General features: G+C 44.9%; 1 protein-coding gene across 1 annotated transcript in view; it reads left to right on the top strand.

The window, feature by feature from the left end:
* C6H1orf198 (chromosome 6 C1orf198 homolog) overlaps positions 1-8,759 on the top strand; it is a 33,220-nt gene extending 24,461 nt beyond the window's left edge. The window contains exons 3-4 of the mRNA XM_006747405.3: positions 2,028-2,576; positions 5,811-8,759. Coding sequence (XP_006747468.1) covers positions 2,028-2,576; positions 5,811-5,867 — 606 coding nt within the window. The 3' untranslated portion in view covers positions 5,868-8,759. The remainder of the gene's footprint in view (positions 1-2,027; positions 2,577-5,810) is intronic.
* Positions 8,760-22,532: the final 13,773 nt, after the last annotated feature.

Genomic DNA, 22,532 nt, shown 5'->3' with positions numbered 1-22,532 from the left:
AGAACCATGTTTTGTATATTAAGTTAGCACAGTTTTTAAACAGTCTGCTATATCTCTGGTGGTGTTAGAAAATGGGGCAGCCCTGGAGAACAGATCGGCTAGTGTGCATCTAGAACCATAAAAAAGGAAAGGTTTTAAACTTTGCATTTTGATATTTCATTTCTGGAAGGGTATCTGAAGAAATTAGTTCCACACGGGGAAGAGCCGTATGCATGAAGATGGTGGCGGCAGCCTTAATTAGAACAGCACAGGGTAGAAGCAGCCGGTTATTTGTTAGGAAGATGATGGGTTAAGGAGCTGAAGGGCCAGCTGCTCGATGAACTAGCTTGTACCCAGGACAGATGATTGTTCTAAAGACCACGTAGCACCATGGATGGTGCTTATGATTAAGTGAAAAAACAATACCCCAAATTACTGATTTATTTGGTTCTTTAGAGAGAGGGGAGAAGGGGGCAGGAGGGGCAGAGGGAGAGAGAGAATCTTGAGCAGACTCCATGCTCAGTGTGGAGCCAGACACAGGCCTGGATCCCTAGGATCATGACCTGAGCCAAAATCAAGGGTCAGATGCTCGACCAACTACACCACCGAGGCCCCCCAACATTACTCCAAATTATATGCCTACCAGAATCGCAACCTCGTAAAATAAATGTATGAAAACAGTGACACAAAAATACAAAGGTAGTGGTTATGGAAGAAGGAAAGCTTATGAACGACTTCTTTTCTAATTTCCAAACTCTCTGAATCGTAGTTTTATTACTTTTATTTAAAAAAGAAGAAGAAGGGGGTCTGAGGGAGAAGTAGGAGGAGAGGAACATTCAAGAGGGATTGTAGAAATGGTTGAGGCCACGCGTTGCTTGCCGTGCAGAGCTCTGCGCTGGAGCAGGGACCGAGGTGTCCTTCCCTGTCCCGATGTGTCCTCCAGCACAGCACAGAGCTGGTCTTCTTGGAGGTCGCTGCACTGAGCAGCCTCGGATCGAGCAAAGCATTTCTGGGACACTCAGGCACGGTGTGGGTCATGTGCTGGCCTCGGGGCCCGCGGTCTCCCGTGGGGGACGGCATCCGGGCTTCAGGCCCGGGATCAAGGTCAGAGCTGCAGAGCACTACTGAGTGGGAGCGTCCCCCCGAGTACCCCTCCGCATGACACACCGTCTTGCTCAGACTGTGCTGCCGTAACAAAGACCACAGACTGGGGGTTAAACAACAGACATTCATTTCTCACAGTTGTGCAGGCTGGAGGGTCAGGGTGCTGGGGTTCCCAGCTGCAGGCGGCCTCCCGCTGACCATGTTCTTGGATGGTGGGAGAGAGATCATTGCTCCTGTGTCTCTTATAAGGACACTAATCCCATCCTGGCGGCCCCACTGTCATGACCTGATCCCCTCCCAGAGGCCCCACCTCCTTGTACATCACTCCGGGAGGTAGGGCTTCCACGTGCGAATTTGAGGGACACACAGACACGCAGTCGGTAGCAGCTGTGAAGATGGCGTGTCCGGCAGGGGTGGGTGGGTCAGGTCTCCGCGGCTGTTTAGTCCAGGAAACAGGCTCTGGCTCTGTTTGCTTCATTCACCCTTGTCCACCACCCGCCGCCGTAGGTGGGGAGCGATGGGCCTGGGTGCTGGGGCTGGGTGCTGACCCTCGCTGCGGGGCGGTGTTGTGCGGAGCCGTGCACCTTCTTCATCACCTTCCAGGGAGGGTGGTCACCGCCAGACAGCCCCTCCTCCGGAGGGTGCTGGATTCACTCTTGAGGAGACAGGCGGGTGCTCTGCTCACCAGGCAGAGGCCAGAGTCCTCAGCGAGTCCAAGTCTCTGCACTGCTGGTGGCCTGGAGTGTGGCAGGGCCTTGGTGTCTGAGCTTCTGCCGTGGTGGGTGCGTGGACCGCCGTCCTGAAGAAAAGCCCTCAGGACAGAAAGTTGCAGCAAATGGACGACAACCAGCGTTACTCTTGTCAGGCGGGCGGAGGTGTGAGCTGCACGCCCGTGACGGTGGATTGTAATGCTTGTTCTTTTCTCCTCTGTGTCCCTGCTGTAGAGTCAGATGGAGTTCAGTGTCTGCTCTTTATCCATCCAAGAGCCGGCCAGCAGCACAGCCAGCGAGCCGAGACAGCTGTTGAAAGCCTCCCAGGGCTCGCAGGCCCTCCGGTCTTCCCAGGGCATCAAGTCCTCCAGCCTCGACGCCCTGGGTCCTGCCCGGAAGGAAGAGGAAGCTTCCTTCTGGAAGATCAATGCAGAGCGGTCCCGGGGAGAGGGGCCCGAGGCTGAGTTCCAGTCGCTGACCCCCAGCCAGATCAAGTCCATGGAGAAAGGTGAAAAGGTCCTGCCTGCCTGTTATCGGCAGGACCCTGCCCTGAAGGACAGGGAGGCCAAGGTGGAAAGGCCCAGCACCCTCCGCCAGGAGCAGCTCATCCTTCCCTGTGTCAGCATCGAGCACGAGAGACCCCAGCCTGTCCAGGCCTGCACCAGCACGGTGAAGGAAGCCACCCCGTCCGAGCCCGTGGGGAAGCTGCCCTCTCCCGAGGACCGGCAGGAGGACGTGGAGGATGTGGAGGATGCTCTGTTCTCAGAACCCATGCCAACACAGGTGGGTGGCCCCTCCCTCCAGGAGTGACCCGGGAAGACCTCCCACAAGATGGGTGGGCCACAGATGCCCTCGCTTTCTTCTCCTCCTTCCCCTTCTTTCTCTTGCCCATTCCTTGGGGGGACTTTGGGGATCAGGAGAGCTGGGTTGTTCCCCAGCTCAGCGACTGACACGTGTGCAAGGAGAAACGTCTCATGGTTCTGTCTCAGTGCCATAACTTGTTTGCCTGTTATGCGTAGATGTCACAGATGCCCGCTTCCCTTCCCCAGGTGTGTGAGGGCAGGTAAGCGAGGGCTGGCAGTGGGGCAGTGAGCGCAGGAACTCGCAGGGAGAGGGCAGTGTGGGAGGGATTTGGATGCCCACTCAACTGACAGGTCTGTAAATTCGGCCTGGGGTGTTGGGGAGGAAGGAAGCAGGCAGAACCGCCAAGCCTCCACCAAGAGCAGCCATGCTCGTTCTCAGGGACCACAGGAGACTCTGGCTTCAAGGAGTGATTGGCAGCTACTCGTTTCCAAACAGGATAGCGTTATGTGTCTGGGAGGAATCCTAAGAAAGGAGTTCTTTTTGGGGGGAAGCAAAAGAAAGATCTGAAAGGTTCACTGGGTGAAGAGGAATGCATCCTGAAGAAAGGGACGGTGCAGGAGAATAGGGTGAGTGGCTTCTGAGTGCTTTCCCATTTCTTTGTGGGAGCCTCGACCATCGTCTGTGCCAGTTGGTCTGCATTGCTTAAGAGACTAAGACAGTGAAAAGAAAACAAAATGTTTGGTAATGAATTTAAATGGATCCAGTGTTGGAGGATTGCATGAAAACAAAATAAAATAAACCAGTCCAAAGCCGTTATGGTTCAGAGGCAGACCTTGGTTTTGAGACATTGCTTTATGATGAACAAAGCAGTAGTTTGGATATAGGCATGTCTGAGCACCATTTCTGGGGGAGATCGTGGATCGCTCTTGCACCTGGGTGAGAACGTAAACAAGGTCCATCTTAGAGTTGAACGGCACTTCCCTGAATGCTTCCTGACATTCAGCCATTTTCTGCATGGGTGGGAGTGATGAGTCCCGAGGCGGGGAGGGAAGGAGGGATGGAAAGGGGCCACCTGCTCACAAAAGAGGATGGCCAGAGGGAGGAAAAATGGGGTCTTTAGGTTTGGGTCTGGGTTTTGGAGCCTGGGGAAGTTACCTATTGGCAAGGCAGGCAGGCACATTTGAGGGGTACTCCGCACCCCCCACACTCCTCTGTGTGTGCCTTGCTGGTTTTCTCCATGTTAGCACCATCCAGACTCTTTAGTTGTCCTTTTTTTTTTTTCCTTTTAACACATACTTTAAAAAGTGTGTATTGTGGTTAAATATACATAACGTAAAATGTGCCGCCATATTGAGTATACAGCCCTGTGGTATTAGATCCGTTCACAGTGTTATGTAGCCATCACCACCATCCATTTGTAGCCCTCTTTCATCTTGAAAAATGAAATCTATACCCATTAAACAACTCCCTGTTCTCCCCCCCACCCCTGGCAGCCACCATCCTACTTGTTATCTCTGTGAATTTAACACTCTTAGTATCTCATATAAGTAGAATCCTACAGGTCTCCATCTTTCTGTGTCTGGCTTATCTCACTCAGCTTAATGTCCTCAGGGTTCACCCACTGGTAGCATGTGGCAGAATTTCCTTCCTTTTTGAGGCTGAATAATACTCCACTGTATGGATTTACCACATTTCGTTTATCCGCCCATCTGTTGATGGCCACGTGTGTGACTTCCACTTCTCAGCTACTGTGAACAATGCTGCCGTGAGCACGGCTCTACAAATATCTGTTTGGGTCCCTGCTTTCCGTTCTTGGGGGTATGCAGCCGGCAGAGGAACGGATGCATTCCATGGTGATTCTGTGTCTAACTTTTTGAGGAACCGCCATACTGTTTCCATTTTACGTTCCCTCAGCTGCGCGCAAGAGGGCCAGGTTCTCCACATCCTGCCAACTCTGGTTTTCTTTCTTCTTTGATCACAGCCATCCTAGTGGCTGGGAGACGGTACCTTAGGTCTCATCGCGGTTTCAATTTGCCGGTCTCCAGTGGTTAGGGATGTTGACTGTCTTTTCATGTTGTTTATCGACCACTTGTACATCTTTTTTGGAGAAATGTCTGTTCGGATCCCTTGTCCAGTTTTAACAGTTGAGTTTTGTGTTGTTGAGCTGTGGTCATCGTCTGGGCGTCTCCTGGAATGGGGTTCCAGGTGCTTCCACTCCTCTCCCAGCAGATGACCTTGTGAGTTGTCCTGCTGAAGAAGGGGAGCCCTGTGCCAGGAGCTCCATCTGCCCTCCATCAGCGGCCCCTCAGCTTTCCAGCCTGTCCTCGGCGCCTCCCTGTCCTGCCCGCGGTGGCCCCGTGCCCCGTGTCTTTGCTCTCTTCCGTGTCTCTAACCTTGCCGCCCACCTGCTCCTTCTTACAGACCTGCTAGGCTCACCGATGAGCCTCCCTAGTGATCTTTCTCTGATACTTGGCACCTGGGTCTTCCTCTGAAGGATGCTGTTACATAATTGTAAAGAGACACAGGCAAGTGTGTATAGGGGAGTGGGCAGTCAGAGCACATGAACAGATATCTGGGTGCAGAGCAGAGCGAAATGCCAGCCTCATTGAAGAAACCTGTAGAAAAGCAGAGAGAGGACCGCTTGCCTGACTTTGGGTTTTCCTGTTTTGGCTCACCAGCTTCGAGGGAACCTGCTTTAGTCCGTGGGTGTCATCGTCTCCACGGAAGTGTTTTTGCCCTTTGCCAGCTCCGTGGAGGGCGGGGCGTCAGAGCATCCTTCCCGAAGGCTGCAGCCGGGCAGGTGGATGCGCCAGGTGGATGCGCGTACTCGTGTGAGAGAGCCGCAGAAAGACTTTGTCCTTTGTCCTCTTCTTCTGTGATGACTGCGTTTCAGCACGCCTGTCCGTGCACACATAGAAAAGATACATTTGTTTCCTTTTCTCTGTGAGCTGCTTGCAGACTTGCCTGGGGACAGAGCAGGGGAAAGCGCCAGATCCTGGCAGAGTGTGGCTCACGTTGAAGTTTCTTTCATTTTCTGGTTCCAAGCACTGAGGCAAATTGAGGTCAGAGAGCCTCCGACATGGAAGCGAGCGATTTCATTTGGGTCAATTTAAATGAGATGCTGTTTTTAGATTATGCGTAACTGAAAAAAAAAAAAGAAGAAAGAAAGAAAGAAATCCATGTCTTACTTTGGTGTTTATGTCTCTTCTACAGGTCACCTCAAGTAATGTCGTCTTGAAGACAGGATTTGATTTTCTGGACAACTGGTAAAATGTATTAGACCAAAAAAAAAAATATTAAAACCAAGAACCGCTAAGTGTTTTCCAAAATGGTGTGGTGGAGGAGGATAAAATGGGCAATATTTCCCTGTGTATTTTCCTGGTTTCTGTACACTTTTTTCTTAATTGTTTGGAAACTGGTAAATATTGCCTTGTCCAGATTTCCAGATTTTTCTCTTTTGGTAAGGCCAGATATATATATGCTATTTTCAATGATTTGATAACAGAAGTTTTGCATTTGGAATTTTTTAAGACTGTTAAGGAATTCCGTCGATCTTGTACATAAAGCTTCTGTTCCCAGTTCCACCCAGTTCTCCCCCTACTCAGAGAACGAGGTTTCTCATCGTGTCACAAAAAACGTAAAAGCGACTTCCATCTCTTTCTCCTTTAGCCTCTCCCCTTTTTATTAATCGAGTGGGTTTTGTTGGGTGGCTGTTGGTGATTCCTCAGCAGTAGTGACATCAACACGATGGCTGGCTGTGACCACAGAAACATGACCCCCCTCCCCCCCGCCCCCAATTCCCACCCAATGTTCCCAGCTGTCCAGGGCTTCCTGAAGCCACCCTTCTCGCATCGTGTGCCACCCTCCACCCTCACGACGTTTCCAGGAAACAGACTGTTGGCACATAGCAGAGATGCTCTTTCAGCTGTCCTGATACATATTCAAACTATTCATCATTGTTTAAGAAGAGTTGCATGTTTTAAAAGTTTTGTATTAACTTTTCATTATTTTGTATCTAGATATAGACGTTGTAGGGCTACCACTTTCCTTGGGTGTGTACTGGTTTCTTTTTGGAAGTTCTTTGCTACTTATGTGGCCTGGTGGATGTTTCCTGTCTGGGGCATCTATCTGCAGGAGTAAGGGCAGATGGCAGGTGTTGGAGGACGGGGCTCTTCTGATTAGTTGTGCTAGAACCTCCCAGCATGAGACTGGGAGGGGCAGTGGACGGCCTTCATCCCGAGAACTGGTCAAACTCTCCGGATGGATCTCCCTCCGCATTCCTGACCACCAGCAGAAGTGGAAGAGTCAAGTTTCTGCAGCACCCCGCAGCGCCCCCTGGAGACCTTTGTGGTCATAGCAATGGCATGTCCTGGAGCGAGACTTGGCTACCCACTCTGCAGCTGCCCAGGGGAGCAAGGTGGCCCATGCCCCCGAGGTGTGTGGGGCAGGGCGAGGAGGAGCATGGGCCTTAGCCTGGGAAGCCTGTGCCCTGACCCGTGGCCCTGAGCTGCGTGAGCCTGCCGGACATGCCCGTGTGTTATCTACACATTGCCTCTCACTGTGTTCTCCTCACCCGAAGCCTTAACCCCTGTGAGTCAGACCAGTGAGCGCCTGGTTTCAATATCAAAGTGTGTCTTTTTAGAAATGCATTTCTGTTTCGTGCGACCTTAAGTGATTTCCAGAGTATCTTATCTGGCTCCAAGGTAAAGCACATGGCAACTTTTTTTTTTTTTTTCCGAGAACGTTTCTGCCAAAGTTGTGGCCTAGCCAACTTTTGATTTGGTTTCTGCCAATTGCATTATGTCCCTAAACCTCATTTGGCCCCTTAGGGTGGTGGATATGACCTTCCTGCTTTGGTGACTGACGGTATTATGGCAAATATAGGTTCTTCTTGTACCATTTAAAGATAGTTGACACATGCCAGGGAAAAAAGGTTTCTAGCATGGTGGGGAGGGAAAAGGGCAATCCCAGCTGAAACAGCACAGCAAGGTGCCGGCCCCTCAGGTCTGCCGCTGAGCCTCCGAGCCTGGCTTACCACCTGCCTCCACTTCTAGCCTGGAGGGCAGTGGGCTGTTTTAGAACCCATGCTTGAAAACAGGGGTCCTTAAAGGAGAGAGAGATGTACAGGTGTGAGTTTGTATTCCTTGGTGCTGAGGTAGCAGGGAGGACTGAACTACATCCGGGAACAGTTAGCCCAAGGTGATCTGCCTGTTGTCCGGGGAGATGGTTCTCATTTCTTGCCGACTTTCTCATAAAGCCCAGTTATTCCTTTCATGTTGTTCTGGGAGCTGAGGGGGTGCAGGGATGGTTGAAAGTCTCTGCCTCCCCTGGTGGCACCTGGGATCCTCCCCTAGAGGTGTTCGGTTATCTCTCAGGACAGCGTTTAAAGTTTCATAACCGACGGCCTCCTGAGATTAAATGTAAAGTCAAAACTTGGGAAATCCTAGAGTCATGTTGCTTGGCCCTGCTTTTAGAAGTAAGGGGCTGTGCGAGAGAGAAGTGAAGGCCTGGAGGACACAGGCTGGTGGGTGTCCATCCCGCCTGACCAGCAGATCCTCTTCACCCCGAGGTCCGTGTAAAGGTGGTTCCGGCCCTGCCCTCTGGGGAGCCTGTGTTCAGTGTGTCTAAGTACGGACAAATGAAGCTCTTAGGTTTGCCACCTCACTTACCCCCCCCCCCGCCATGTATCAGGGTAGAGTTTCTAGAACCAGAAGTTTGTATTTATTATTTTTAAAAATACACACTTTTCAATAAAAATACACACTTTTCAACTGAAGCCTGTATTTGGTTTTGGGGGTCTCCCCCACCCCACCCCCGTTCTGTGCACCTGGGATTCAGCTCAAGGATTTAGTGTTTTGCTTTGGGTGACTGTGTTTTGCAAACTCTCCCCCAGGAAGTCAGAAACCAGTTTCAACTCTTTCCCTTGGGGGGTCCCTACCCCGCTCTCTCGGTTTGGGAGTGCTGCCCCCTTGGGGACGGCTGGGGTCTGTCATCCAGCCCTTGCTGAGCACCCCACGGGGATGTCAGAGCCACCTCCCTTTCTTTGCGCCTCCCTTTCTTTGATACACGTTTTCAAAAAAAAAAAAGAAACATTCTTACTGACGACTTGTAACTTGGTTGTATTTTATATTAATAGCCTTTAATAAAGCCATTTAAAATATGCTAGGTGTGTCTATTTGGGGCCTCTACTGGAGTTGGGAAGCCCATCAGGATGATTGCTGTAGAGCACAGAGGAGAGGGATTTGTACTAGTTAAGCAAGTGTGAAACCTTCTGGAAGCCCGCTGTGCGTGGGCCTGACTCGGTGCCCCATGCAGGTTTGGGGGGGGGGGCCCAGGTGCACGGGGCCCCAGCAGAAGGGGTGGGATGGATCCTGGAGGGCACTTCTTCCCAGAGACAAGCTTATCGCATCTAGTGACTGACTCAGAAGAGCAGATGCGATCTCCCTGAGAGCTTTCACTTTGAATCTGGGTGAAGTGGATTTTTCTTGCAAGAAATACAAGCTTAAGTATGGCCGGTCGGTCCTATTCCATCCGTTAAAGTGCAGGTGGTAAGTTACCAACCACAAGATGGAAGGGAATTTGTAGATGTCAATTTTTCGTATCAGAAAAGCTTTGAAAGCTAATACCTCTCAGGGCAATGGTGGTTCAGGCTGACAGACTTCTCCTAACTTCTTAGCCTGCACAGTGGGGCTTTGCTGCCTCGGGCACCGAAGATTCCTGGGTGAGCAAGTGATGGTACTTGCTGACTTGCTGGTGTGCAGTGGTTGTGAGGAAGGTTCTGAGACGACAAGCATTTGGATTAACGTATTGACACATGATGAGAGGAGGCAGAATAGCTCCCAAGCTCGTAGGTTTAACAACTTATGGTCGCTCAGTATGTGGTACAAATACACACATATAGCTGTACCCATAGTTTCCATGCAAGAAGGAGCCATCAACCTAGAGGCAAAATCTACCTGGGTGCATTATGCAGCCAGGAAGGAAGATGTTGAGTCTGGGGGGGCAAGAATACCCTCTGTTGTGGAGTGGGGGTATTCATGGTGCTTTTTTTTTTTTTTAAAGATTTTATTTATTTATTTGACAGAGACACAGCGAGAGAGGGAACACAAGCAGGGGGAGTGGGAGAGGGAGAAACAGACTCCCCGCTGAGCAGGGAGCCCGATGTGGGGCTTGATCCCAGGACCCTGGGATCATGACCTGAGCCGAAGGCAGACGCTTAACGACAGAGCCACCCAGGCGCCCCTCATGGTGCTTTTCTAGCATTTTCTTTGGTCTGATCGTCTGCTTATATGCAATTTTCTAATGAACTTATCAGCCTTCCGGGTGCCTTGATACCAACCTTAGGAGGGTATCGTGATTCTGAATCCCACCTGAAGTCAGGCGGAAAACAAGTGAGCAGTTGTGGATATAAGATTAACTTAAACATCTAGAGCAGCAGTACCAGCTAGAAACTTAAATAGAAAGATACCAACTAGATGGTGTCTACAAGAAATGCATTTTAATACAAAGACACAGATAGGTTAAAAGTAAAAGAAACCAGCTCCTGATGGCAATTAAAAAAAAAAAAAAACGCCTCCAGGAATCAACTTCATCAGGTATACAAAAGCTGGTTTAAAGAAAACTGTAGGGGCACTTGCTTGTGCTCTCTCTCTCTCTCTGACGAATAAATAAAATCTTTAAAAAAAACTATAAAAAAGAAATAGAAGATATAGAAGAAGTGAATTATCCTGGGTGTGATAACGTAGTATTATAAAAATGTTAATTCCCCCAAATCATTTTATAAAGTTAGTGCAATGTTAACAAAGATCACAATGGGTATTTTGAGAAATTTGACAGATTTACACTAAATTGTAGATGGAGAAATAGTTCACTGAAATATAAGGGGGCTTGCTCTGTCAATCATCAGTCTAACAAACATATTAGAAGGCCATAGAAATGCAGTTTGTGGGTGTTGGTGCGGAGATAGATGATTAGATCAATGAAATAGGGTGGGGAGCACAGGGACAAACCCACGAGCATATGAGAACTCAGTTTATAATCAGAGTGGCACCACAAATTGGCCGGGGGGAGGGAGATTCACCCCATGGAGAGATGTAAGCATGGATTCCTACCCAACGCTACCTAGAAGATGGGCTCCATTTGGATTCAAGACCAAATGATAAAAGGTAAAAGTGTGAAGCTAATAGAGGGAAATATCTTGTGACCCAGACTAAGGAAGGACTTCTTGAATAAAAGTTCAAAAGTCCAAACCATAAAGCAAAATACTGATGAATCTCATACACGAAAATTAGGATTTCTGTCAGTAAAGCACACCCTGGAGAGAGTTAATGAGCTGAAAGGATGGGAGATCACTGCTATGTCAGTTCCAGTAAAGAAGCATCAAGAAGGTACCTGGCATTCCTGCAAATCAAGAGGCCAGCAACCTCAACAGAGCATTAACATTAGAGAAAATCTTTACAAACTATCAAATGTGAAAAGGTAACCAGGGGAAAAAAACAGCTGGCTAATGCCAAGTGTCAACAGAAACGAGATAGACGAGTGGTTCTCAACTGGGGGTGATTTTGCCCCCCTGGGGGCAGTTGGTAGTGTTGGAGACATTTTTTATCATCACAACTGAGGGAGGGCATACTGTTGGCCTCTAGAGGGTAGAGGCCAGAGATGCTGCCAACACTGTATGTGCACAGGACAGCCCCTCACAACAGAATAATTTGGTCCAAAATGCCAGCAGTGCCAGGGTTGGGGAACTCTAGGTTAGGGAAACCGTACAGCGATTGTGTCAAGAGTAATCTGGCACTATTTTGCCACGTGTATGTGTATCTGTGACCCCACGATTCCCCTCCAGGATATATGTCTCAGGGAAAGTCTCACACAGGCACTGAGGGGAACATGTACAGGGCTGTTTGTTGCGAGTTGGAGGCAAGCTGGATGTCTGTCATTGGGAAGATGGCTAGATAGAGTGTGATGTGGCACTTAAAAGCAAATTAGGGGCGCCTGGGTGGCTCAGTTAAGTGTCTGACTTGATTTCTGCTCAGGTCATGATCTCAGGATTGTGAGATCGAGCCCCAAGTCGGGTTTCACGCTGGGTGTGGAGCCTGCTTAAGATTGTCTCTCTCCCCCTCCCTCTGCCCCTCCCCACCTTAAAAAAAAGCAGCAGGGGCGCCTGGGTGGCCCAATTGGTTAAGTGTCTGCCTTTGGCTGAGGTCATGATCTCAGGGTCCTGGGATCCAGCCCCACATCGGGCTCCCTGCTCAGCTGGGAGTCTGCTGCTCCCCCCTTCTTCCTCCACCCCCCCACTTCTGCACACACGTGCAGTCGCTCTCAAATAAATAAAAAAATTTTTTAAAGTAGCAAATTAAATGCACACATGGCAACATGGATGGAGCTGAGCAAATATATTAGTGGAAGAAAGCAAGAAACTAAATGAAATACAGAACAATACTATTAGCATAAATTTAAAACATATGCACACAAAACGACATATTTGACAATGGAATGCCTATGGGAGGACAAGAGGTGGAAATAAGGGTGGTGGAAGGAAATCCAATAGATCTGGAATGCACCAATGGTGACTGCATGGCAGTGGGTGCCAACTTGCAAGGCATTCGATATCTCTCATAATCTAGGTCTGTTCTGATCTCTCACTTCAGACAGGAGACTCATTTGTTTAGCCGGTGTGTTAGGTCAGAGGTGGCCCTTGGCCAGCATCAGTTAGAACATTTGTGGCTTGTCTCTGTTCGGTTGCAATTTGTGTGACTACAGTTGCACATTAGCCAACATCTACAAAGCCTCCTGGATCAATCCAGGCACTTCTGTAACAGCAGCTGGGGACTGAGCAGATTGGGAGGAGAGTGAGGGTAGGAGTTCGTGATACCTGATGCCTTTTCCCTCGGGGGACAGAAATCACACAGACTGTGTGACATTGGGAGGGCACTCTGCAGAGAAGATGATTCTTAATCACTTGGCTGCCTTTACCACAGCCATCTGAAGTTTACCCAACTAAAGATTTGTTAGGCAATAAAATCATGGACAATAATATGTGTGAGGATCTTTAGAAATTATTTAAAATATTACAACTACATTACAGAAGGTGTGGAAAATATAGTCTACTGCCTTAACACAAAATGAGCATTTGGAAGCATTTATTGCCAGCCTTTTAGTGTGAAAATGTCCAGGTCCAAGTGGAAAGCCTCTGTCACAGGGACAGTCCTGCCTGGAAATGAGATCCAAATGCAAGTCTGGCAACCACATGGGTCCTGGCAGTTCTCTTTGCACCCTGTGCTCCATTTCCCTCCCTCCACCCCCTCATTTTGTCTCCCTCCACTGATTCATGTGACACCTAGCCCCAAGGTTACAATAATATATATATTTTTTTCATAGTTCTTACTGTGTTGCAGTCTGGTGCCAGGCACTAGGCATTCAGTAGCACAGTTGCTACCCTCCTGGGGCTTTCATTCTAGGGGAGGATTCAGACTAAACATATGACCACACAAACCATTCTATAATTGAAATTGTTAAAAAGTAAACAATATTTCTGCTTTGAGTCATGCTACGGTAATCTGGATTAGATTTAACTGTCTTGTTAGAAATGACTAGAAACTTGGAGAAAATATGTGAAACAACAATATATAGACTTTGGACAGCAGGCATTATTGCAGGACTGTGATTCCAAAAGAAAGGAAACAAGTGAAGCAAGCCTTATGATTGTCCTGGCTTTCTAACTTGAGGCATTTTCTAGACCGTGCTGCAGGAAGTCTCACCGAGCTGAAGAGAAAGAGTTTGGGGAGGAATAGATGGTTGGAATTTGCAAGAGGGAACTGTGCAGAGAAAAAGCTCCGGAAATATGCCTAGGATTCCCCTTGAGTATGTTGGAGACAATTTCTGGACTGCAGCACAGGGAGGGGGAATCCAAACAGAGCCTGGCAATCTTGCTGAAGTGAAGAGAATGAAGTTGGGGAGGCCAAGGGAGCTAGAATTGAAAGGGCAGAGTTTCAGAAGGAAGATCTTCAGAGATCTGCATAGGGGTTCCCTTAAGTCTTTGGCTAAAGCCAACCTGCACGTGTGTGGAGTGAAAGCTGGGCAAGAACAACCAGGGAAATAGTAGCTACTGATAAGATAAACAATTCCCAGAGTTTACACAAGGCCGGGAATTACTCAGGTTCCCTTCAGCCAGAGTGCAGGCCATGTTGAATACGTGGGGCCCTCATCAGAGATCCTAGAAGTATGCACTAGAGACAGGGTTAAATTAGCCTTAGAACAAAGGCTACTCAAGATCCGCCCTGAAGGAGTTCTAAAACAGACATGAAAGGATCAAACCAACTCACAAATAGCTGCCCACCAGAGTATGTCCAACACTCTTCATAGGAAGGTTACCAAATCTAGCACTAAAATTCACAATGTTCAGCAAGCAATCGAAAATTACTAGACATACAAATAAGCAGGGAAATGTGACTCATCCACAGAAGGAAAATCAGTCAATAGACCAACTCAGAAATGACAGAGATGATGCAATTAGCAGACAGGATTTTAAAACGGCTATTATAAATATGATTTATATGCTCAAGAATGTAAAGGAGAGAAATGGAACTTAGAGATAAAACTCTCTGAAATGAAAATTTCACTGGAGTAGAAAAAAATTAGATGATACACTGCGGTAAATAAGTGAACGGGAAGAAAGCAGTAGAGTCTATCCAAAATGGAAGATAGCTATGCTCACCACTATATCACCAACGTGAGTCTATCCAAAATGAAGCAAAAAGATTGGGGAAAAAATGAACTGCAGAGCCTCAGTGTCATGTGGGAAAATATTAAGTGTTCCAATTATAAGCAATCAAAATTCCAAAAGGAGAAGAGAGGAATGGAAAAAAATATTTGAAGAAATAATGGCCAAAACTTCCCAAATTTGAGAAAAGCTACAAACACCCAGATTCAAGAAGTTTAATAAGCCCCAAGTAGGATACACACACAAACAACATGCCACAAGTAGCTGAAAATCAGTAATAAAGAGAAAACGTCTAAAAACAGAAGAGAAAAAAAAAGACTTCCAATCCCAAAATATGCAAGCTTGAAGTAAATGAAACGTTTTTAAAGTGCTGAAAAGAAAAATAGAGCTATCAACCTAGAATTTAATATCCAGCAAAAAAAGTCCTTTAAAACTGAAGGCAAAATAAATACACACACACACACACACACACACAAGCTGAGAAAATTTATCACCCACTGGCCTGCATTACAAGAAATACTAAACGAAGTTCTGTAGGCAAAAGGAAGACAATACTGGGCAGAAGCTTGAATCTGCACAAAAGAATGAGAGTGCAGAAAATGGTAAATATATGGGTAAATAAGTCTTTTTTTCAGATTTAAAAACGTTTGGGAAGATAATTGTTTAAAGCAAAAATAATAACAATGTGTTGTGGCCTCTATAACATGGAGAAGTAAAATGTATGGCAATAATTGAAAAGATAGGAGGGAGAAATGGAAGTATACTACTACTGTAAAGATCTTATATAATACAAAAGTGATGTAATATTATTTAAAGTCAGACTGATAAATACAAATTGCAAACTGCATAGAAACTGCTAAAAATTTTAGGTGTTATATGCAACTGATGAATTACTGAACTCCACATCTGAAACTAATGATGTACTGTAGGTTGGCTAATTGAATTTAAATTAAAAAAAAAGAAGCTGCTAAAAATTAAAGGAAAGATGTATAGATAATAAGTTAATTGTGGAAATAAAATGGGATGCTAAAATTTATAAGACAGCAGGAAGAGAGGAAAAATAGAAACAAAGAACAATGGGACAAATATAAAACAAATAGCAAGATGGTAGATTTATGCACAACTATATTGATAATTATGTTAAATGCAAATGGCCTAAGAACTCCAATTAAAAAGCAAAAGTTGTTAGACTGGATGAAAAAGCAAATCCAACTAGATGACAAGAAATGCACTTTAATACAAAGACAAAGATAGGTTAAAAGTAAAAGGACAGAAAAGAATATACCATGCAGCTACTAATCAAAAGAAAGTTGAAGTGGATATATTTTTATCAGACAAATTAGACTTGGAACAATGAATATTGTCAGGGGTAAAAAGTACATTTTATAATTAAAAGGGGATCAATTAATCAACACATATAATTTGAGGTTACAACACTTTCCATAATTGATAGAACAAGTAGATGGAACATCAGTGAGGACATAAAAGAATATCACTACCATCAACTTGACATAATTGACATTTGTAGAACACTCTACCCAACAACCACAGAATACAATGTTTTTTCAAGTGTATGTGAAAAATTCACCAAGATACAATATGTACTGGGTCATATAAGTCAATAAAATTAGGAGGATTGAAATTATCCAGAGTATGGTCTCTGATTGAAATGTATTAAATTAGAGATTTAGAACTGGAAGATAGCTGGAAAAATCCTAACATATATAGATATTAAACATTACATTTTTAAAAATTTAATTTAATTTTATTATGTTATGTTAGTCACCATACAATACATCATTAGTTTTTGATGTAGTGATCCATGATTCATTGTTTTCGTATAACACCCAGTGCTCCATGCAGTAAAATAACTCATGGGCCAAATAAGAAATCATAAGGAAAACTTAGAAAACATTTTGAACTGAAAATACAGCATGTTAAAATTTAGTGATATGCAACTGAAGCAGTGCTTAGAGGGAAAACTAGAGCTTAAAATGCTTACATTAGAAAAGAAGAAAGATCTAAAAAGTTAATTATCTAAGCTTTTACTGTAAGAAACTAGAAGAACAACTTAAGCAAAGGAAAGAAATAATAAAGAGTAGAAATCAATTAAACAGAAAATGGTCCAGCAATAGTAAAATAGTTGATATTTCAAAAGCTGGATCTTTGAGAAAAATTAGTAAAATGGATAAAGTGCTAGGTAGGCTAATTAAAAAAGAAGGACACCTCATTTACACACACAGTCAATGAAGCATGAACTAGTAATATCAGGAATGGAAAAGGGACATCACTATAGATCCTTCAGATATTAAAAGGACAATGAAAGATTGTTATAAACAATCTTATGCCAAATCATATAAGTTAAATGGAATGGACCACTTCACTGAAAGACACAACCTATTAAAAGTGACTCAAAAGGAAACAGAAGCCCTGAATATCCCTATTAAGAAATTGATGTCATAATTTGAAATCTTCCCCTGAAAAAACTTGAGGGTTTAGATGGTTTCACTGGTGAGTTCTTTTTTTTTTTTTTAAAGATTTTATTTATTTATTTGAGAGAGAGAGAATGAGAGAGAGCGAGTACATGAGAGGGGGGAGGGTCAGAGGGAGAAGCAGACCCCCCGCCAAGCAGGGAGCCCGATGTGGGACTCGATCCCGGGACTCCAAGATCATGACCTGAGCCGAAGGCAGTCGCTTAACCAACTGAGCCACCCAGGCGCTCTCACTGGTGAGTTCTATTAAAATACCAATAATACTAATTAATCATACCAATATTGCATAAGAGAGAAGAATCCTGATCAACTTATGTCATGAGGCCAACATTACCTGGTACCAAAATCAGACAAAGACATTATTTTTAAAAAAAATTAAGGAAAAAAGCTACAGATCAGTATCTTCCATGAAAACAAATGCAAAACTACCTAAAAATATTAGGAAATAAAATCCAGTAGCATTTAAAAATAATAATGCATCATGGTCAAGTGGGGTTTATGCCAAGGATCTTGGGTAAGTGTGGTAGTTAATTTTTTGTAATCTTGACTAGGCTATAGATACTACCCTGTGATATAATCACTGTGAAGGTCTTTTATAGATGTGTTTAACATCCAGTCAGTTGACTTTTTTAATTAATTAATTTATTTTTTAAAGATTTTATTTATTTATTTGAGAGAGAGAGAATGAGAGAGAGAGAGCACATGAGAGGGGAGAGGGTCAGAGGGAGAAGCAGGCTCCTTGCTGAGCAGGGAGCCCGATGCGGGACTCGATCCAGGGACTCCAGGATCATGACCTGAGCCGAAGGCAGTTGCTTAACCAACTGAGCCACCCAGGCGCCCCAGTCAGTTGACTTTTAAGTAAAGGAGATTACCCTTGATAATATGGATGACCTTCATCTAATCAGTTGAAAGGTCTTAAGAGCAAAAACAGTTTTCCCAGAGAAGAAATTCTGGCTCAAGACTGCAGTATCACATCTTGCTTGAGTCTACCCTTCAGATTTCAAATTTGTCAACCCCCCAATTGTGTGAGCCAGTTCCCTAAAATAATCTATATACCTCTATCTATTCTATCCTATCCTTTCTTTCTATCATCTATCTATCATCTATCTATCTATCTATCTATCTATCATCTATCATCTATCTATCGATATATAAAATCTTTCAATCTATCTATATCTATATCTAATCTTCTATTGGTTCTATTTCTCTGGAGAATGCTGACACAAAAAATTTGTTTAGCATTTTAAATTCAAAGTAATTTACCATATTAACAGAATAAAGGAGAAAAGCCATTTGTTAATTTCAGTAGATGCAGAAAAAGTATTTCACAAAATTCAACACCCAATCATAATAAAAATTCTTAGCAGACTAGAAATAAAAAGGAACTTTTTTTCAACCTCTTAAAGGGCATCTATGAAAATCATACAGCTAACATAAAGGGGAAAGACAATGTTTTTCTCCTAAGATTAGGAATAAGCAAGGATATCTGCCTTCACCACTTCTACTCAACATTATGTTGGCAGTCCTAGGCAGCTCAGTAGGAGAAGAGATAGGAAGAAGTGGCATGAAACTGAAAAAAGTAAAGCTCTATTTATTTGCCATTAACATGATCATATACATAGGATATACATGTGGATGCCTAAGGAATCTACAAAAAAGCTACTAGAAAAAATATACAAATTTAGAAATGTCACAGCAAAGAAGGTCAATATACAAAAACCAATTTTATTTTTATATACTAGCAATAAATTGGAAAATAAATTTTTTAAATGTCATTTACAAGATTATTAAAAAACATGGAATGATAATTAAATATGTGTAAGATCTATATGTTAAAAACTACAAAACATTACTGAAATTTAAAAATACCTAAATAAAGAGGGGCGCCTGGGTGGCTCAGTTGGTTGAGTGACTGCCTTCGGCTCAGGTCATGGTCCTGGAGTCCCGGGATCGAGTCCCGCGTCGGGCTCCCTGCTCGGCGGGGAGTCTGCTTCTCCCTCTCCCACTCTCCCCTCTTGTGCTCTTTCTCTCACTCTCTCTCTCAAATAAATAAATAAAATCTTTAAAAAAAAAATACCTAAATAAAGAAATAGACTATATTCATTCTTTGGAAGATTAATGTTGTTAAGATATTCTTTCCAGGGGGCGCCTGGGTGGCTCAGTCGTTAAGCGACTGCCTTCAGCTCGGGTCGTGATCCCAGGGTCCTGGGATCGAGCCCCGCATCGAGCTCCCTGCTCGGCGGGGAGCCTGCTTCTCCCTCTCCCACTCCCCCTGCTTGTGTTCCCTCTCTCGCTGTGTCTCTCTCTGTCAAATAAATAAATAAAATCTTAAACAAACAAACAAAAACCGTGCCCTTTAAAAAAAAAAAAAAGATATTCTTTCCAGATTGATATGTATGTAGAGATTCAGTGCCATCCAAATGAAATCCTAGCAGGTTTTTTGTTTTTGTTTTTGTAGAAATTGACAAGCCAATTCTAATACGTATATGAAAATTGTTGAGAAGAACAAAGTTGGAGGACTTAGTCTGATTTAAGACTTACTATAAATCCACAGTAATAAGATGGTGTGGTATAGAAAGTCCAAAAATAGCCCCAGACATATAGAGTTGAATTTTTTCGGACAAATATGCCAAAATAATTCAGTGAGGAAAGGACAGACTTTTCAACAGGTGCTAGAAGAATATCCATTCGGGAAAAAAAATTGTCTTGACTCTTACCTCATGCCATATACAAATATTAACTTCAAATGGACCATAAATGCAAACAGAAAAACTAAAACTATGTCTAGAAGAAAACATAGGAGGAAGCGGTAGTGTATGTATTGGAAGAACCCACCAGAACCCACCACCATGTCATGGGGAGAGCTGAACAAGTTGGCCTGGGGAGGGTCAGGAACCAAGCAGCTCAGTAGGCCTCTGCCATGAAGACCTGGGAGCTTCTTTCTAGGATGCAGGAGAAAGTACACAGCACCACCTGTGAAGTAGCCTGCCCCCAGCCCCCAAGAATTTAAATCTGAATCTAAACAAGCCTGTAGAGCTAACTTCATCAATAGGAAAAACAAGAGGGCAGAGAAACAAGATTCATGTCACCACAATAAAGCAAATGGACAAGTCTAGAATATGGAGCATTCCAGGGGTATCAGCTTTGATCCTCTGAAAAGAGACTCCAAGATAGGATGAGATGTGTAAGAGAAGTCCTGGGGGAAACACCTGCAAGGAAAAATGGGAAGGGGCTGGTTTGGGAGAGCTACTGGATAATAGTGCAGCTCTAACCTCTGCAGAGCAAAGAGGGAAGCAAAGGAGGTTGGGTCAGAAAAGTCTTAGGGTATAGTTAAGCTTGTAATTGTCTGCATAGTCATTCTCTAGGATGTTGGCCAGAGTGGCCTTGGCTCCAACCGCCTTCCAACCAGTTAGCAAATTCTGGGGAGAGAGAGAGAGAGAAGAGAGATTATGATCCATATGGTCAGGGGAAATAGCAATGTGCCCAGATTCATGACCCACTCCCCCACCCAGGGCAGGTGGTCCACTCTGGTCTGTGCAGCTTCTCAATCCGTGTCAACTTTCAGCAGGAGAGTGTCAGGACAGATCACTCCAGCAGCTCTGTGGAGAAGGGCAGAGTAGGGATAGAGTTGGGTTGGAGTGACACCATTTAGGAAGCATTACAAAAGGTACTTTGCAATTTAACACCAGAATATTTTCCGATCACCTCAAGATAAATAAGTTCACTCACCTTGAGCTACAGTGCCTGATTTGGATGGAGTTTATTTTACTTAGCTCTTTGTAACACGACTTGTCAGTCATGCTTCCCTAGAACTTCATGGGGCTCACCCTTAGGCAGACCCTGATCCCAGAAATCTCTCCAAAAGCCTGAAAGGGAACATGAAAAAAGGAAGTTTTAAGTTGATCTTAGCACATAATAATGGCAGCTGAATTTTTCCCAACTCCTAGAAGGCTGGTCCCAGCTGGATGGACCTGGTGAATGGAAAGAAAGCTCTTGGTTGTTCAAGTGCGGGTGTTAAGCAGGGGCTGGGCCCCAGGAACTGAACCAGCCTGGTGTGGATCCACTTAAGGCAGGCTGATGGATGCAGTGGCCTATCAGGACCCTTCCTCCTTATATTTCAGATAAATTGAATGTGAATAGACTGATTTGTTAGGCCAGATGTTCTGAAGCCAATTTGATGATAGACCTTTTGATTTTGAAGTAGCTATTTGGACAAAGCTGCATGAAAATGTCTGTATTACTATGAAAATTGCCATTTATTGTTGGTAAGAATTGTGCACAATTCTTGGGTCATATGTCTTCCAGGGACCTCACCCCATCTTCCACTCCCAATCCTCACCCCTAAGGTGGGCATCTGCAGTGGGGTGAGGCCCGTGAATTGGCTAAGGATATGTATTGGTTTTCTACTGATGCTGTAAAAATTACCACAAACTTGGTGCTTTGAATTTATTATCTTACACTTTTGTAGGTAAGAAGTTTAATACGCATCTCACTGAGCTAAAATCAAGGTGTTATTAGTGCTTCATTCCTTTCTGGAGGCTCTAAGGGAGAATCTATCCTTCCCTTTCCTGAGTTCTGAAGGCTGCCCCCTTCCTTGGCTCATGACCCCCTGCCTACATCTTCAAAGCCAGCAACATTGCATTTCTCTGACTGTTCTTCATATTTCAGTCCCTCTGACTCTCCTCTTCTGCTTACTTCTTCTACTTCTAAGGACCTTTTTGATGACATGAGGCCCACTCGGAAAATTCAGGGTAAGTCTCCCTACCATAAGGTCAGCCAATCAGCAGCCTTAATTCCATCTGCAAGCTTCCTTCCCTTTTGCCATATAACAGTCACAGATTCCAGGGACTGGGATGGGATATGTTGGGGGTGGTGGTGGTGGCATTAGTCTGCCTACCACAGGACTTGTTTTTAATTACCTGGTAAGATCACCAGAATGTTTCCAAGGAAGGGACATTTAAACCAGGAGAGTAGTTGGAAAATAATTGCAATGAATAGTTCAGGCAAGAAGTAATGATGACGTGGCCCAGATGGCCAGCAGTGGAGATGGGGAAAAACAGATTTAAGAGCCATTTGGGAAGCAGCTTGACAGAGTGGGTCGCCACTCCAGAGCAATGGAATCTATTATCATCCTGACACAAGCACAGATGAGACCCACAGTTTTGATTGGGAGGAGATAATGTCTGGATTAATGCTGACCAGATCCCCCAGAGTCAAGGCCAGATAAGAAATAGAACCATTTCATCAGGAATAGGCTCTTCCTAAGCCAAGCTTGGGTGTTACTGTCAGGTTTAATCCTGTATATTATTTACCTCTTAAACACGTGCAATTAATGGATTGTTTGCAAAGATGGCCTCCAGAAGTTCCTTCCATCCCTGATCACAAGCATCACTCCTCCTAGTAAGAGGTAGAGTCCATTTCCTTTCCCTTTGGATCTGGGCTGGCCCCAGACTTGCTTTGGCTAAAAGAATGTGGTGGAAGTTATGTTGTGTGACATCTAAGCTTCAGTCTCCAGAAGCTGGGCTACCAATACTCTTGCTATCTTGAAATGCTTCTCTGTACAGAGAGGTGGTCTGGCCTTCCGGTGGATGGGCGGCTTTGGAAGAGAGCTGAGTTGGTAGACCAAGCCAACTGCCAGACGTGTGAGCAAGGACATTGGGGCCAGCCAATCTCCTGCTTGCTGTCTTAGCTCAGGATGCCATAATACATTAGCATTGACTGGGG

This window comes from Leptonychotes weddellii, chromosome 6 (assembly GCF_054177405.1).
Source record: "Leptonychotes weddellii isolate Sample4059 chromosome 6, ASM5417740v2, whole genome shotgun sequence".
NCBI lineage: Eukaryota > Metazoa > Chordata > Mammalia > Carnivora > Phocidae > Leptonychotes > Leptonychotes weddellii.
The sequence above is the reverse complement of the archived record's forward strand: the minus strand, read 5'-3'. Positions and strand labels throughout refer to the sequence as shown.